General features: G+C 41.1%; 1 protein-coding gene and 1 pseudogene across 16 annotated transcripts in view; one reads left to right on the forward strand and one right to left on the reverse strand.

Annotated features, from left to right (window-relative positions):
* The window catches only part of RALGPS2 (Ral GEF with PH domain and SH3 binding motif 2), a 368,517-nt gene that overhangs the window by 313,434 nt on the left and 36,139 nt on the right, over positions 1-18,944 (reverse strand). For all 16 annotated transcript variants that reach the window (XM_078392372.1, XM_078392375.1, XM_078392380.1 and 13 more), the window contains exon 2: positions 13,625-13,757. In XM_078392372.1, coding sequence (XP_078248498.1) covers positions 13,625-13,711 — 87 coding nt within the window. In that variant the 5' untranslated portion in view covers positions 13,712-13,757. The remainder of the gene's footprint in view (positions 1-13,624; positions 13,758-18,944) is intronic.
* On the forward strand, positions 17,725-17,867 carry LOC140707179 (U1 spliceosomal RNA; annotated as a pseudogene).

Genomic DNA, 18,944 nt, shown 5'->3' on the forward strand with positions numbered 1-18,944 from the left:
GCTTATAGAAATGTCTCAATGACAGATGAGATTGTTGTGCAACTCTGCCCATCAACAGCTCAAGCCTATATTAAGTTAGAAATGGTTTGTCTGATTTGGCACTGCATTGAGAGGTCCCTTTTAGTTGTGTGGAGGATAAATAGTGGAATTAAACTATTTAACAGCTGGTTTTCCTTATTTACTTTAGATTATGCAAAAGAACAGCAACACAAAGCTTAACCCCAGCAGTAGCACATGCTCAGCATAAGACCAAATCTCCATTTTCTGACATAATTTAACGTCTATAGCATGCAAGGCACAACAGGTTAGGCCACACAAAGCCGTGAACAATGTTCTTGACAAGCCAAAAAAACTGAATACAAACTATAGTAGCTGAAATCAGGAAGCAGGTTCTGTAATCCAGTTAGAAGTCACGAGGCACAGTTAGTTTCCTTGCTGCAACACCCTTTGGAAATATATTCTCTATTAGATGCCCAGAACTAGTTGAAGAGTTTGCAAGTTGAATCCAAATTTCCCATAGAAATGCATTCAAAATTAATTAATGCATTTTTATGGGGGGGGGGAGGTCAGAAACTTAAAAAAAACTTAAAAGAAAGTCACTTACCAGGTACTGTAGACTGAGCCTGGCTCTTCACAGTGCCTTGGTAGACCCCAGAACAGCAAAACCCCCCCCAAACAGCTAAAAGCCAGCAGGCAGTCGGCAGCTGGCAGCCATTTTGTGCTCTTCTCCGCTCCTGCTCCTTCCCCTTTCCCCACCTAACAGCTGATCGGTGCTGATCTGAAACGCTTCCCAGTCAAGCAGGTTTCAACTCAAACGAGCACCTTTTCACCCAAACAGGGTTTAACCCAGTTCAGTTCAGTTCAAGTTTATTGTATTAGCTAAATAATTGTTTAAAATACAGATATGGTCAATTAAAATCATGAAAAAAAATGCAGACATATAAAATAATAAGAGACCCCTCATATCTGAGAATTCCCACACAATTGATTGGAATGGTTTTCAAAACATTAGCCCGAATGTTTCTGGCCGCTTTTGCGAACAGCACTCTTCTATACGTAACATATGGGTCACACTCCAAAAGTAACCTGACCACCTTTATCTGAGGGGTTTCCTCCTGTAGAGCAGCCAAAATGTTACCCAGGAGCTTTTCTTGAGGGTTCTGATATAGCTGACAATAGAGTAAATAATGGAGAACATCCTCTATCTCACCTGCTCCGCAGATGCACAGCCTTAAATGTTTAGGGACATTCATGTACCTGCCATCTAAGACAGCGGTTGGCATGGTTTGGAAGTGGAGTTCTGTGAAAGCAGTTCTCAAGGAGGCAAAAGTAAGTGCATCTAGGTGTTGTGCTCTTGAGTGGTTTGTCTTCAACAAACGGTACCAATGGGAGAAACCTGAAGAGTGGATTAAGGCCAGGTCCTGGTCGTTATCTGTTTTATAGAGCCAATCTCTCAACATTCTTTAACCTCAGAAAAAATGAAAATGTCTGTAGAGAGGGATTTAGATTTTAGTAGATTTTGAGCTGAAGTTGCCCAGCCGCCACTCTTCCATTGCTCTATCGTACAGCGTTTGGGTAGGCGGTGGTCGGGCATATCCATCACCCTCTTATAATACGAGAGTATAGCTAAAGTTGCCCTGGCTTTGATGGATACCATACCTGTCTCTGTTCTAAGGTAAGCTGCTAGGGTCCCCTGGGGTTCCACGAGGATGTGTCTCAGAAATTTATTCTGTCCTACTTCAAGATGATGTAGGTTGTTCTGATTCATACCCCAGATCTCAATTCCATAAAGCATTTGGGAGATGACCCTCCCTGAAAATACTTTTAAAGCTGGGGTTACTCGTTTGCCACCTTTAGAATTAAAGAATTTGACCAGAGCACGGCTAGATTTCTGAACCGATATTTTCATGCTCTGTATCTGGGATTTCCAGCAGTTTTTCTCATTGAAATGTACTCCCAGGTATGGACTTGTTCTATTTTGTTTTTGCCTATAGTCCAGTTGAACTTGGGGGGATGCTTTCCAAAAATCATCACTTTAGATTTTGTGTAATTTATTTTTAGTTGCTCTATGTGGCTAAACTCTTGGAGCTTATTTAAGCTTCGTTTCAATCCCTTTTTGTTCATTGATAATAGAACAATGTCATCAGCATATATGAGACATGCAATCTTATAGTTCCCAATTGAGGGGGGGAAATAGTCTGGATGGTTTAAGGCTGTTACAATATTATTAATATAAAAGTTAAAAAGTAGGGGTGCGAGTAAGCATCCTTGTTTTACCCCTTTGCTAGTGTGAATTTCCTTTGTCAGCCTTCCATCTGTGCTAATCTTTACCCTCAATGTTGTGTTGGAGTATAGTTCTTGTATTAGAGCTAGGAGTCTCTTATTAATGTTGGTCTCTGTGAGCTTATCCCACAGACGGTTTCTGGTGATTGTGTCGAATGCAGAGGAGAAGTCAATAAAAGCCGTGAACAGCCATTTGAATGGCCTGGAGGTGTATTTGCACACGAGATGATATAGCACGTAGATTTGATCTACTGTGCTATGCCCCTTCCTGAAACCTGCTTGTTCCTGATGAAGGATGTTATTTTCCTCCATCCATTTAGTCAGCTTCTGGGAGAGAAGGCAGGTATAAAGTTTGGAGCTAATATCCAGTAAGCTGATTGGGCGGTAATTCTGGGGGAGGGATTTGTCGCCTTTTTTGTAGATTGGGAAAATTATGCTCTGCCTCCACCCATCAGGAAAGATTCCTGTAGCATTAATGTGGGAGAAGAGCTGTGCTAGGACTGGGCCCCACCATTCTGGGTTGTTCTTATACACCTCTGGTGGGATCATGTCCTCGCCGGGTGCTTTATCAGTTGCTAGGGCATCGATAAGTTTGTACACTTCCCGTTCTGAAATTGGGGGCCATTCAGGTGTAGAGTTTAGTAGAGTCTGGAGGGTTCTCACTTTTTGTGGCCCAGTGTTTGCATCACTATTGAAAATAGTTTGAAAGTAGTGGCACCAGGCGTTTGCCGTGATGCAGGCATTTGGTGCAGGATTGGGACCTATATCCATAGCTGAGACCATACTCCAGAATTTTCGCTCTTTCTTTTCCAGCACAGCCTGCCCTAGTTCTTCCCACTGGGCTGACATGAATGCCCATTTCTTTTGTTTTAAAAGTTCCTTATATTTTGAGCGGTAATGAGACAGCGCCTCCAGATTCGATTTTGTGCATCTTCCTCGTCTTCCTTGTTAACTGAGCTAGATGCTTTTTGGTTAGTCTACATTCTTGGTCGTACCATCCCCGTCTATGTGAGGCTAGGGAAGACTCCTGTGGCTTTTTAGTTAATAGAGGTCTTAAGTTAAAATTGATATAGTTGATGCCTTCTATTGGATCCCTATGTCCGATTACAATATCCCTATGTGCACTTAACAGATGTGGGTTGTTTAGCTGTTCCCGAATTGTTTCGTCGACAAAGGGGGACCATTTTAAGCATTTCCCTACAATCATAGTTCCCTCTGCCCAATCAGCCAGAGGTGGGGGCAACTGTGGAGTTGTCAAGGGGATGGAGAGACAGATGGGTAGGTGGTCATTATCAGGTCAGTCTAATATATTATATTTTGTCTCCTGGGACACCAATCTAGGGGAGCAAAATATATAATCAACAACACTCCCTGCCCAACTATTAAGGAAGGTGAAATGTCCTTTTGAGTCATCCTGAGAGCTGCCGTGAAGGCAAATTAGTTCTAGGGCAGACATTGTCTCGGCTAGCTTCCTAAACTCTAGGTCTGAATCAACTGCTGTCTCAGTTGATCCAGAGCCAACTCTGGCATTAAAGTCGCCACACAAAATTACAGCTGCTCTCGGGTGCAAAAGCTCACAGCGGTTGATGGCTTCTTCCAGTTCATACCAGAAAGGGGTGAGATATTCTGTTTTACCGGGTGGACAGTAGGCATTGATGCATATTAGTGCCTCCAACCCATTTCCCCATGTTCCCCTTACCAATGCTGACAGAATAAAATTATTTTCCGATTGGTACATTACTTCTACATAGATCAACATAGATGGAATACCAATGCGTGCACAAACTTCCACAAACACTCTTGCAATAGAGTTGGCTGAAATGGAGGAGACAGGATATGCCTCCACCCATCTGCTTGCTTGACATACAAAACTTATTATGAAAAGCTTTTGTGATTTAGAAGGTGTGAAAGGTCCCAAAATGTCCATTTGCAGACACTTGAATACCTTATCAATAACAGGAGTAGGCTGGACATATGCTCTGGTTTTATTTGTCTGGTATCCTACCCTTTGACAAGAATCACATGATGAAACATAGTTCTTCACATTCTTTGTTATTTCAGGCCAATAGAAATGCTGTGCAATTCTCTGTAAAGTCTTTTTTATACCCTTGATTGTCGTAAAAGCGAGCTTCCTAAGAAACTGCTTTTACACGGAACAGAGAGGGGTCCAGGATGATCAGGTAAAACCGGGTCCTTTAATTTTACCCTAGGCAACTTTTTCACCCTTTCTCCCAAGTCTGCTACGATTTTTAAATAAACAATCAGCAGTAATTCTAGAAGATTTACTCTTCTTTATCTTATATGGAGGACCCTAAATTGCTAGCATGCGCGTGGCCTGAATAAATAAATCAATTTTAAAGTAGCCAATTAACTAGAGTAGCTTGACGGTCTATTCAAGAAGCCAACGTACAGACAACCAGCCTTTTTATATTTTATTAAAAAGATAGAGATTAATTTGAAACACATTTAGATAAGCCAATCTTTACACAAATAATCATTTCCAAATTACCACAGCCGATACCAACATACATTTCCTCTATAAAAATGAAAATAACAACCAATCTAACTACATTTCTAAATAGGATTTTATCTTACGGTTAATTAGAAAAATAAGAGTCCTTTAGTAGCTTTTCCTCCATCTTCTCCAAATTGCACCGGTCTCTGCAAAGAGTGGCAGGCATGCACAGAAGTCCCCCAAAACCACCGCTGTGGCGTTTCAGCAACCACTGTGGAGTTTCAGTTTTAGGTCCCAGGCGGCCTAAAGGCATGCCAAGGCATGCCCTACACCTACCCCTTTTCTAGCCAAACCCCTCCAACCTCACCCCATTGGCCCACAGGACTGTGGGGGTGACACATCACTTCAGGTACCAATCCTGAGGCCACACTCTGGTCACGGGGGACCCCAGAATCTATGAACCCTCCTATAGGCGCACGGTGGCCTCAACAACTCCCTATGTCACCCCAAAGCCACACCCACCCAGGAGGAGAGCCCTGGGTTGATTCTTGACTCTTTGTCCTGGCTTGCAGGGGTGGCACACCTGTCAAAAGTGATTTTGATGAATGCTAGGTAGTATGACTACTCAGTGGTTCTTTATTGTCCTAGGGAGAAGTGAGAAATTGAGTCCTGCCAGATTCAGTCCTGATGGCACCAAGTTAGGAGAGACATTTATTACTTCAGATGACAGAATCAGCCAAAATTTAACATGCCCGTACAGAATGGAAAACTGGGCCAACCAACCCCTCAAAGAAACCTAAGTTAGCTTTTAATGGGGAACAATGTAAAGTTCTACATGTAGAGAGAGAAAATAACATACATAAATGCATGACAACTGGTCTGGCAACTGTACATGTGAAAAAGATCCAGGTCCTAGAAGTTTAGAAGCTAAACTTGAGGCAACATGGTAGTGTGACAGAAAAAAATGAATGCAATACTCGGCTGCACCAAGAGACAATCAGAACCCTGAGTAAGGGAATGGAGTACTACTCTCCTCTGCTTTTGTTCAAAACAAAGTATATTAAACCAGTTTAAGGATATCAACCAGCTGAAACATGTTCAAGGAGGGATGACCAAGATGGCAAATGCTTTGGAAGACCCATGATGAACACTTCATAAACATCTGAAGGACTGTGAAATGGTAGATGGAGTAAACTTGTTTGCTGTGGCTCCAAAGGATAAGATCCAAACTAATGGATTTAAATTACAGAAAAGGATCAGGAAGATGTTTCTGACAGCAAAACTTAGTAAATTACGTAACTGGTTGTTTGAGTGGTGATCCATGTATCCAAACAAAGGGGTTTGCATCTGCACGAACATCACGTCAGAATGTTCTAGAGTCTCAAAAACGAAATTGTCACTCTGTCTATACCATGCAAGCACAGTCATGCACTCCTGAGTCCCAATTGTTCATTGCAAGAAAAAAGAAGGGCAAAACAAGAGGGGAGGTGGGCAAGATATGTGAATACATGGACCACCACTTGAAGAACCATAGTTACGTAAGTAACCAAGTCTTCTTCTTTGCAGTGTCCATGTATGCACACAAAGGGAAAATTAGCAAACTATACTTTGGAAGTGAGAGTTACACCAGAACAGAGGACAGAAAAGCCCTTCTAAAAGCAGCATCTTTCTGAGCTCTGAAGTTTAGCCTACAGTGTGTGACAAATGTCAATAGCCTGAACTATGTAGCTGCTCAGCAGATCTCCTGGATGTCTATATCATGTATGAAGACACCAGATGAGGAGACTCCCCTAGTAGAGTGGCTGCAGAAAGCCTGAGGCAGAGGTTTGTTTGACAGTTCATACATCAGGGCAATAGTCCGAAAAATCCACTTGGAGAAACGTTTAGAGGAGGCTGGGTGTCTCTTTTTGGGACCTTGGTAAGAGACAGAAAGTTTAGTTGTCTATCCAAAGTTTTTTGTCCTGTCTGGCCAAGGCCAGTCTGACATCCAAAGAGTGGAGAGACTGTTCCAGGTCTTTCTGCGCAGAAGGATAGAAGGCAGGTAAAATGAGAAGTTGAGACATGTGAAAATGGGATGCCGTCTTGGGTAGGAAAGTGATGTTGGTATGGAGAGGTGACCTTATCATGGGAGATGATGTATGGCAAGTCACATCTAAGAACTGTGAGTTCAGCAGCCCAGCAGGCCGACATGAGGGCTACCAGAACTGCACCTTGAGAGTTAATAGGTGGAGGTTCATTCAGGCCTGTAGCTTGAAGGGGTGCTTGGTGAGCTGTGTCTCAAGATGTTTGCGAGGGATATCCTCCAAGTAGTTGAGTGGCATCCAGGTGAAGGAGTGACCCTGATGACAAGAAAGTCCTAGTGGAGGGACAGCCAGAACCTGTTGGTCGTTGTGAGGAGAGGAGTGGTAAACCACTGCTGGTGTGGACACAACAGGGTGATGAGTATCATGTCAGAGCAGTTCTGGAGGATCTTGTATAGTAGGTTCCCAGTCCAGTCCATGGTGAAAGCATCCCCCAGGGAATCTATGCCAGGGAGCAGTAAAGGGCACATCTGGAATTGGTGACAACGACAAAAACATCCACAGTAAGCTTACCCCAGTGGAAGACTAGCTGAGCATATATTTTTTGGGAAAGCTCCCACTCATGTGTGTGAGTCATCATTTGACTGAAGCTATCTGCCATTTCATTGTCAGCACCCCAGACATGGGCTGCCATACAGAAAATCCAGTGGGTGATACACCACTCCCAGAGCAGGCCTGATAGGTAGAGAAGACTCAAGGATTTGGTTCCTCCCTGTTTGTTTAGACAGAGCATCATCATAGTGTGGTCTGTGGTGATTTGGTTGGTGTGGTTTCAAATCATGTTTCTGAAAGCCTGGAGGGCCCTGAAAATGGCTAGAAGTTCAAGGAAGTTGGTGTGATGGGTCCTCTCTCATCTGGACTGTGTAGCTTATGAAGTTCTTCATACAAAAAGGTGTCAATGGTTTTTGCTTTCCAAACCTTTGTAGAAATGGCTCACACTCTCCAGCAATCGTTTTCATGAAAGCCATTTTACACTTCATGAGTAGATTTTGCATTACAGCTTTTATACAAATTGCAGGTTTACTGTGGGGGAGTTTTGCTTCTTCCACACATTTCTTGATGTTGTCAGAAACAGTCACAGCTCTATCAAGGCATTTAACATTCTCCAACCATCTAGTGGAGCAAAACATCAGGGGAAATAGTGTGCTTCCAGTCATAGCCGTGTATGATGCCCTCCTAGCTGGGGAATCTTTGAACAGATAATACATGTTGTGCAAGACTCAATGCAGGTCCCATTTCACTGCTTGCAATCCTGTTTTAAAAGACTCACATACAACATGAAGGGTACAAGTTCCAAAGTTCCTTCTCCTTTACAGTCAAGGTTGGCTTTAATTTCTTCTTTTAGTTTTCTCAGAAAACTAAAACACTTTTGGTACATCCATAGATACTTGTAGTAGTTTTACAACTGATAAAGAAGACATGCCTTATTGAAACTTCTGAAGAAGGTCTTCAGCAGTAGTAATTTAAAGAAAAAAAACTGTTTAGATGCTGTGTGGAAACTTTATGACAGTAATCATCCCCAAAACAAACCACTAAATCCATCTGTCCCTTTTGAACCACCTTATTCAAAGCTTCATCAAAACATATAGCAAATGTTTGACATTGTTTCAGCTGTTTCAGTAAAAGATCAGAGAAATATGGTGCCAAGCCAAAAGCAACAACATACATTGCTTTTCTTTTTCCAAGATGAAACTGTTTCCAAGATGAATCTGGCCATCTGAGAACATTTGCTTGAATAACTCACTGAAGTTGTTACAAGAGTTAAATGACATCTTCTTCATCACTAGCTGCAAAGCCCACAGGCACTCTGCTGTGCTAACACAGTCTTTGATTACGTACATAGGCAGCCATACTAGTTTGTGTGGTGGGTAATTATTTGCCATTTTCAATCATGTTTTCCAGTTTTCACAGGGGCTGTCTCTTCTCCCTCTCTGGTTTTACTATTGCAACTTGTACTTGACTTTGAACCTAAACATATTGCGATGGACTGTTGACTGGATTTAGTTTTCAGGTTCTTTAGATGTAATGGTCCTTGTGAATGAGACTCCACAGCTCTAATTCCCATATTATGTAGTTCAAAAGTTTTGTAGCACACTTTACAACAACTTTTGCATTTGTCGTTAGCAGATGTGTTTTCTGGCAAATAGGAACTTTACAAAGCTCGGAAAGTTTCACTTTCAGCAGATCAGCAGCAAGAAAAGGGGTTTAAATGCTTGCAGATCATTTCTGCAATCTAGATAAGCAGACAACCCTCATTTGCAACCTTTATGCATAGACGGCAGGGAAGAGGGTGCAGGAGCTGATACTCTGTAAACTCCAGCAGGAACAAACAATCACATTCAAAAAAATTACTTTGCATGGTGCAGAGTAGAAAGTACTAGTTGAGTGAAATCCAACAGCAGCAAAACTCATTTGCAACTCTGTGCTGGGTTTAGCAGGAGACAAAACATCCATTCCACACACAAGCATGACCCAAAAACATGCTTATCTTCATATGTAAGTTAAATGCAGTACTAGCAGGTTTGGATGAAAACAGATGTTTAAAGTTTGTATCTTGCTAAATGTTTAAACTAGCCTTGCTTTTCAAATGCTACAGGCAGACCTTGGAAATCATGCATGGACAGAGCTCAACAAACACATTAGGCTGGTGGCTGACGGTAGAGCTGAGAAAAATGTGGAGCTGGGAAAGGGCATCATTAAATTTTACTTGTATTCTGCTACTTTTCTATTCCAGTTGCCATAAGAACAGATCATGCTCTTGCTGCAACAGGTTAAAAATCCACTATTTGAATACACTTTAATCACAATTTCCCTGACTTCAGACCAATTTCCCTGACTTTCTCTGACCAATTTCTATTTCCCTGGATTTCCAGAAAGTGGCAACCCTCCGTCCTCTAAATTTCTTTTGAATGCCTTCAGTGTTGGAGCACTCTCCACCTCTCAATCAGTTCCATTGCCGCACTGCTCTGTTAGGAAGGTTTTTGTGATATCCAACCAAAATCTGGCTTCCTATAACTGGAGTCCATTGTTCAAATACAGAAAGGTACTAGAGACAGGGGTGTCCGCTCTCACCATTACTATTTATTTTGACTCTAGAAATATCAACCAAACAAATTAGAGATAAAAAGGAAGTAAAAGGAGGTCATACTTATAAGCTCCAAGCCTTTGCACATGATCTAGTCATTATACTGGAAGATCCAATGGATTCAATTCAAGATTTAATGGAGATGCTGAAAAATTTTGGTGACATGGCAGGAATGAAAATAAACCAAAAGAAAACAAAAATACTTGTTAAAAATATGAGAACAAGAACGACAGAAGTTAATAGAAAAGAATGTTCTGCCAAAAATTTTATTTTTATTTCAGACAATTCCCACAATATTAAAACAGTCCTTTTTTCAAGAAGTTAATAAGATAATTATGAGATTTGTGTGGCAAGGTAAATAATCAAGAATTAAAATTAAAGCAATGAAAGATGCCAAACAGAGCGGTTTTTGGCCTTCCAGATTGGGTTCTGTATTATAGATCCTGTGTATAATATCGATATTGGTCGTAAATATGGCAAAATAATATAAAGCTTACAAAATCGGTTAATTTTAAGGAGAACATATGCAAGATGTTTTATAGGTGGCATATGACTCTGGAAAAATTCTTGAAGATTTATACAGATGTATCAAATGTCTGTTGAAAATGTGAAGCACACATGGGAAGCTATTATCATATGTGGTGTACTTGTAGAGTAGCAAAACAATATTGGATAGGAGTGCATACTGTGTTACAACAAATACTGCTTTGTAAGGTTCCATCAACTCCATAACTGTTTCTATTGAGTATGATACCAGATAATATAGATAAGGCAAAGAAGTGTTTAGTTATATATATAGTCACTGCAACCAGAATTCTTTATGCCAAAAATTGGAAAAACCCGGTGATAGTGAAACAAGAGGACTTACTGAGAAGATAAGGGAAGTGGCAGAAATGGACATTCTATCAGAAGTGATGAAGGCAATTGAAAGGTTGGACTTATTTTAAAAATGGTTAGAGTCACCAGATAGTGCATGAATAACATAGATCAAAATGTGAACCAAAATCTGGAAGGCAGAAAATAGTAGAAAGGTGGAGTTTGAATTTGATATTGCAATATGAATAGACTGGATGTTAGTATATTTTTGTTTTTCCTCCCCCACCTTTTTTTCCCTTACACCCCCTCTTACCTTCTGTATCCCATAAGCTAACCCAAGCTATTACAACAATAATTAAAAAATGGAGCCCACTGTTGCATGTCCTGCACTCTGTGATAATTGAGAACAGATCCTCCCCTTCCTCTGTATGATAGCCTTTCAAGTATTTGAAAAGTGCTATAATATCTCCCCTATCTTCTTTTCTCAATGCTAAACATGCTCAGTTCTTTCAATCTTTCCTCACAGGGCTTGATTTCCAAACCTTCTTCTGTTAATGCAGCCTAAAACAGCATTCACCGTTTTGTAGCCACATGACACTATTGGCTCATATTCAGCTTGTGAGCTACAATGACTTCAAGATCCTTCTTGCTCGTAGTATTGCTGAGCTAGGTATCCCCCATCTTGTAACAGTGTGTTTGGTTTCTTTTTTCCCCTAGGTGCAGGATTTTGCCCTTACTCCTGTTAAATTTTATTCTCTTGGTTTCAGTCCAGTGCTCAATCATATCAAGATAATTTCGAATTTTGTTTCTGTCTTCCAATTTTGTGTCATCTGCAGATCTCTGTATCCCCTGATCCGGGTCATTAATAAAAGAATACTGAATAACATTGGGCCCAGGACTGAGTCCTGGGGTTCCTCACTTGTTACCTCCTCCCAGCTGGAAGTAGGAGTCATTAATCATCACCCTCTGAGTATGATTCTGTAGCCAACTGTGTATCCACCTGGCAGTTGTTATATCCAGCCCATGGGAGTCATGACTGTGCTCACTGTCCCAGGGAGATTGGTCTCAAGGGCTGGTGACATAGTTTTCTCAAGGGAGCACTCAAGAGCTGCTGGGGTTTCGAGATTAATGGTGAGTCCTACAAATTTAATCCATCCCATATCCTCACACATGTAGCGAGGACATAAGAAAGGAGCACAGTATGCATCCTTATGATATAAAGAGCTCCTAGAAGGGGATCTTGAGTAGCATGGCCAATATTAATATGAAGCTAACCGCAATCTCGACCTCCTATCCTCCCTGTCATGGTGTCTCAGTTTTGGAGACCACTGGGTAAGGGAGAGGGATGTTGATCTTGACCTTCACCCATGTCCAGATAATGGAGGCAAGGATTGCTCCTGCAATGAGATGTGAGGAGAGGGTGCTCTCAGTGAGGCGGCAAGACTTTGCACAAGGCGGCTCAGGCATTCATCCTTTGAGACTGAAACTGTATATTGAATGTTGATAATAAGAGCAGAGGTAAGCTATGGGATCAATAACTGAGGTGGCCAGAATAGCATCCGCGGATTGCAGTTTCTTCTTTTTTGTCACCTTGATATTGAGGCTGCTGGAGCTTTTGTGCTCCACTTTCTTTGTTCAGTTTGATGTTGGTTTAGAGGAAGACAAAAGGATGGATTCCAAGTCCGGGGCTTTCCCTGGTAAAGCTGGTTGATGCATTTGAGGACTCAGAATCATCCTGGAACGGGGATCTGTGGCTCAAAGGAATTGTTCGCAAAGAAAGGATCAAAGCTGAAACTGGTGTTTTTGAGTATAAGGATGGTAAAACTTACATATTTTACAGGATTGACCTAAACTGGTATCTTCCAAGCAAAATAAGCAAATATTGTGCCCATCAGATTGGAGAATCTATTTGCCACAAATGGCACACTTTTTCATTAAACCAGAGGCCATAAATTGCTGGAAAAAGGGGGACAGTAAAGCTGTGGGGGGGGGGGGAATGGAACAGAAAACTAAGCCTCCCTCTAACTAGCTAACTAGCTAACTAGCTAACTAGCTAACTAGCTAACTAACTAACTAACTAACTAACTAACTAACTTTCTTTGTAGAATAAAAGATGAAAGGAAAGAAGAAGGGAAAAAAGGGGGGAGGCAGAGAACTTATAGAAAGAAGGATGGTAAATGAAGTAGAGGCTCCGGAGCAGTCTTTCATGTGCTATTGTGGCGGTGGACAAAAGAAGACTGAGGAAAGCAGGGCCTTGCTTGAACAGTATAGGCAGAGAGGCACCTTTGTGTTTGAGGCTCTGGAACTTTCCAAAGCAGTGTTATCATAGGTGCAAACTCCTTTGTTTGCATAGATGGACTCCACAAATAAGAATAGTTGTTCAACAGCAAGAGAGTAGAAGTTTTAAACAGAGGTTTCATGTCATCTGTCAGAGTGCTTTAGCTGTGGATTTTCTACTTTTAAAATGGGTTGGACTCTGTGACCCTTTTGTTCATTCTTAGCTCTAAAAGTCTCTGATTCTATACTTTTGATGGACCTCTGAGGGGCCTCAAACAAACAACGTTCCACCAAAACCCTCAAAGCTGAAATAGGTTTTAAAGCTTTCCTGCCTGGCTGTTTAAGAGAATTCCATTCACTACAGTGACCAACTAGATAGCTATTTAACTAACAAATAGCAACGATAGGATAAAAGCAAAACAAAAGCCACTTCCAGTCAAAATGTAACAGAGGAAAAATATGTAATTCAACAAGTTTACAGAATCAATCTTACTCAATATACTCTAAAAGAACAATAATGTACCACACATTCGTTTTAAGAAGGCAATATTTTTTCCTAAATTCCATGATTTTATAAGTTCCTTCATTTTTAAACTTGACTGAAGAATCTCTTTATGGCTTCCTTACCTCTGAAGCAGCAGTTGCAATATTACCACCACTGAGCTTCCCATTCGTTAGGTCCATATTACCCCACTGTTCGCTTCCACTGTACATTTGCAGCAATGGTTTTACTAATTCATCCACAGTAGAGTCATAATTCCTTTAAAAAAATAATAGAAAATTCAAAATTCCATAAGCCAATGGAATAATCAAGATCATACAAATTTTTACAATACAGGATAGGAATCTTTGGCAATCAACTGCAGCTACACAAAATACACATGAATTGAGATCTTACATTATAAAAGATGGCACAAGGATATTGATTACTAATGTAATCCACCTATCTCTCTATAACCCTGTAAAGAATGGTTAAATGTCAGGGAAATATGTAATAACAAATCTAGATTAACATTTTCACTGACGGCATGAAAGTTTACTTCTTAATTCAACCACAAGAAAATAATGAAACTTTAAGGAAGATTAGTGAAAATTGCTATACTCCATTCATAGAATACTGCTCTTATCTGGTTTCCATAGGCTTCTGCTTTTAAAATTCTGTTGTAACTGTTTTGACCATTTTTAAAAGTTGATGTAGCGTTCCCCCTTAGTTTGTCAATGGTTCATATTTTAGTATGTTAATTGTTCATGCATATTCATGTTGCTGAGAGGCGGAGCTAAGAGAGATCTTATAAGAGGTGGAGCCTGAGAGTCAGGGGGAGTCAGAGAGTTGGAGTGGAGTGTGTGAGAGAGAAGTAGAGCATTTGGGGGATTCTAAGGGGTGATTAGAGTTAGGAGTATATTATCAAATGGAAGGTTGTTGTTCATAATAAATTTATTTAAAGAAGATATTCATGAATCAATATCAATTTCTGTAATCAATAAACAAAAGTCCTATTTAAAAGACTTCGAGTGCGGACCTGAATCTTTATCTTCCAGAAGTAATGGTGATTTAGTGATCACCTGGTGGCAGCAGTGTAAAAAAGGGGATTGTTTGCCTTCGTATGCTCTGAGTCTTAACGGTCAAGCAAGGGGGCACGAGGGGCAAATGCTGCAGTTGCTTGATAACTTTATGGTATGTAAACTCCTTTGATAATCCTTCTTTGGAGTAAATGGAAGAAAAAAACCCAAAGCTAAAATGTTTCATTTATAATCTGAAGTGGCAATGTAGAAAACCAGATGTAGATAAGGCTATTTCTATAGCTTGGTTCTTTAAAACTATGTTTTCAAAAGAGAAGAATACGGATGGGAACAGCTACAGTTTCTTCTGTCCCATATTGGGAATTAAGCTTCATCTGAGGGAAATATGTTTGAGAGTTCCAGAAGATAGTTACCATGTTTTTTGCTCCATAAGACGCACCTGACCTTAAGACGCACCTAATTTTTAGAGGAGGAAAACAGGAAAAAATATTCTGAACCAAATAGTGTAATAAAATATTTAATAAACTATAACAGAATAACATTTGAACCATGTAAAGTGAACAGCAGTCAACAGTGGCATTAAGAACCATTACAACTGTCATTAATAAATGGAGAGACTTAAAGGTTTGTGTACTCTAGTTTTCTGGAAACCCCAAGAGCTCACCATCACTAGAGTCAGAATTTAGGAAGCTCATTTGCTCACAATCACTGACATTACTTTCTTTGCTGTCTTCATATAAGATACTGTATTCACTTCCATCTAAAGCATTGCTAATGCCACATTTTTAATGTACAACAATCTCCTCCTTCACAGAGTCCCATGATGTTTTCACCCATTCACAGACTTGAGTGATGGTGGGCCTCTTCATTCGTCTAGTAGGTGTCAGATCATGATTACCAGCAGTCATCCATTTGTTCCACTCTTCTCTCATTAAGACCTTAAATGGCTTGTTGATGGAAACATCAAGAGGTTGCAACTGGCTGGTAAGACCTCCGGGAATTACAGCTAGATGAGTCTTCACTTCTTTGAAACACTTTTTTATTGGTTTGCTAATATGTGCTCTAAAATGGTCAAGCACTAATAAGGCAGGTTTTTTCAGAAGTCCTCCAGGACGTTTGGACCACACCTTTTCAACCCATATTCTCATTCCATTTTCATCCATCCATCCTTTCTCATGTACATGTACAACAACTCATTGCGGAATCACTTCTTTTGGAAATGTTTTCCTTTTGAAAATCAACATGGGTGGCAATTTGGTGCCATCAGCACAGCAGGATAACACAGTTGTATAATGGGTCTTCTCATGCCCTGAAGTTTTCACACTGATGGTTTTGGCATCCTTCAGATCTACAGTCCTATTAGATGGCACATCAAAGGTTACCGAGACTTCATCCATATTCCCAATCTGGCCAGTTTCAAAGCCATTTTTCTTCCTAGCATCAATAACAAATTTATGAAAGGATAGAATTTTAGATTCATGTACTTTTGGCATTTTTTGCGCAATTCTAGTTTTGGTCCGCATAGTAAGACCACATTGCCTCATAAATCTGTAGCACCATGATGGTGATCCTGTAAAATCCTGAATGCCTTTCTCTATAGAAATGCGTTTTGCTTCAAATGTGATCATTTTTGTCAAGACGGAGAAGCCATTATTCCGCTGATGTATGATCTATTCTTTCATGTCCACCTCCAACTCTGGCCACTTTGCAGCATGTCCAAGGAAAGTGTGCTTACTTTTATCAGCTTTTTGCAGCTGATCCTCCTGTTTCCTCCTCTCTAATCATTTTTTCAGATGGAGGAGCCCAAAATGTCTCTCCGCTGCTCTGTTTCCATGCTCCTTAGCATATTTTACTACCTCTAGTTTAAAAGGAATTTTATATGCTAGCTTTTTCTGCTTTATCATCCTTGCACTGGTAGAATGAGTTCCCATACTCTGCAAGAAAAATGTGCCACTTATTCATCACCACATCTACTGCCTGCTTCCTTTTACAGATATAATCTCAAAGCGGCACAGAATCATAGAATAATAGAGTTGGAAGGGGCCTCTAAGGCCATCAATTCCAACCCCTGGTTCAATGCAGGAATCCAAATCAGAGCAGATCTGACAGATGGTTGTCCAATTTTAGAGACTACAATAGGATAAAATACAGTAGCTGGGAATCACAATGAAAAGATAAAATCTACCAGCAATATTGTAGAACAACAATTAAGAAAAACCAATAAAAACAGGGGGAGTGACACCATGCAGCTTTTGTTAACAAAAAAAGACTACTAAAATTTCTGTTTCCAGTTGTGTGTGTGTTCGTGTGAAATGAGTAACATCTCCTTGCTATTTATGAAATGTTGGGCTCTTAAACCAATTTTCAAGATTTATTTGGACATACTCAGATCTGTGATTCAGATGTGCCCTCTGCAATTCAAACTGCCTTGCTCCTGATGAGTCCATAAAAACTGTGGTAAGCTAATACACCAAATAAAACCTGTAGCCCTAGTGGTAATATATTAAGGAAAGGAGTGTTAGGTCGCTGGTTTCTCTTTTGAACTTTATTCTGCATGTGCTCAGTGCCTTTTTAATCACTCTGTGCATCAGAATGAAATTTGGCTAACAATACACAATAGCCTCCCCCCCAGGTCCCTTAATGTTTTAAATATCTGCAAAATTATTTCTATTTAGACTTAATTTATGAGGAAGTGATGCAGCCTCCTGCCAAGCTCTGAACTACAGACAGCTATTCTAGCCATCTTTCCCCCATCCAGCAGATTCTCAGTAGTAACTTTATCTTCCCCTTGCCATTCTCAGGCCTGTTAAACTTACTGGCAATTTGTTTTAGAAGCTTTTGTTCCTCTCCTCTCTCTCTCTCTCTCTCTCTCTCTGCTTCTCCACACGTCTGGCTGGTCATGTTGTCTAACTTCTCCACAGAAGGTGAAGAGACTCCTCCTTCCTGCTTTGCTTCACCAATAGAGAAGCCAACTGGGTGATGCAAGCAGGCAGATATGCTAATACCTGTCACTGGAGGATTGTGGGAGGAACACCCAGCCCCTGATGGGGGTCCTGCGGGGCACCCCAAAACACGGAAGAGCTCTCCTGGCCTCTTGCGGGACTGGGGCTGTGCAGCCCTGTTCTGAGCAGGAGGTGCAGCCGGGGGTCACCATGCTTTTGGAAGGCAGGGCACAGAAAGGGGCAGGAGGTGCAGAGGCCACTCCAACTAATATCTGGCAGGGGAGATACCATGATCATAAAAGTGGTTTTCCAGGGTAAGGCTTATCCATTGCACTGTGATTTCTCCAAATATGGGAAAATCAACTGCCTAATTTGTGGTGGGGGGAATGCATTTGTGGTTTCCCCTGGTCTTTCTAGACTCACTCTTTCCCCTTTAGTCCTTGGCTATTTTCACTGCCCTCTGCCATTTAAATTTGCTGCCATAGGCCTGCTGGCCCTGCTGGTTTTCCAGGAGGCAGATACTGGAAAGCCAGCAGTGCAGATGGCAGAGTGGTGGGGTCCACTGTGGCTGCCACAGCAAGTAGCCTCTGGTGCCAGTTCAGAGGCCTCCCAGCATGGCAGTGGGAGACTTCTGGGTGGTGGTGGCTGAACCCTTTTTTTTTTTACTGTATTCGCTCCATAAGATGCATGCACATCCCCCCTCTATTTGGGGGGGGGGGGGAAGTGTGTCTTGTGGAGCAAAAAATACAGTAACATTCTCCTGGAAGAGCAGATTACACTTGAGGTACACACCGGGAAGGAGCTTTGTACCTGTATACCCAAGTATCAACTGTGGCTATGACTGCCTCATATCATATATATTTGTTTTCACAAGCTTACTCTAAATTGACAAGGATCTGGCCATCACCCAAAGCCTTGTAACTCTTGCAATACCATATTCAATAGCTGCAAAGGGTCTAGTATGGATCTGCCTGTCTTTTCAATATTGAGAAACATCTACAGCATCTTTACAGGTGGACTTGCACAATCTGCTTTGTGTTTTGCTTCAAAATGCACATTTTGGTTTTAAATTCCTTTACACAGGACTTCCAATAGAGAGAAAGGGGGAAGAGCGGAGGGAGGCAAAGTTAATATCATGTTCCTTTGTATCTGGAATCTTCTCATCCACAGGCCAATCTACCACCAACTGGGGAAGTTAAAGGAGCAACGCCACAAAAATAAAAAGTGGTAAACAAGTATGGTGCAAACAAAACAAAATCTATCTCAATATTATTTGGAAAACAGAGGTTTGTTGTTGTTCAGTCATTAAGTCGTGTCCGACTCTTTGTGACCCCATGGACCAGAGCATGCCAGGACCTCCTGTCTTCCACTGCCTCCCGGAGTTGTGTCAAATTCATGTTGGTCGATTCAAAGACACTGTCCAACCATCTCGTCCTCTGTCATCCCCTTCTCCTCTTGCTTTCACATTTTTCCAACATCAGGGT

Source organism: Pogona vitticeps, chromosome 4 (genome assembly GCF_051106095.1).
Source record: "Pogona vitticeps strain Pit_001003342236 chromosome 4, PviZW2.1, whole genome shotgun sequence".
In the NCBI taxonomy this organism is placed as follows: Eukaryota; Metazoa; Chordata; class Lepidosauria; order Squamata; family Agamidae; genus Pogona; species Pogona vitticeps.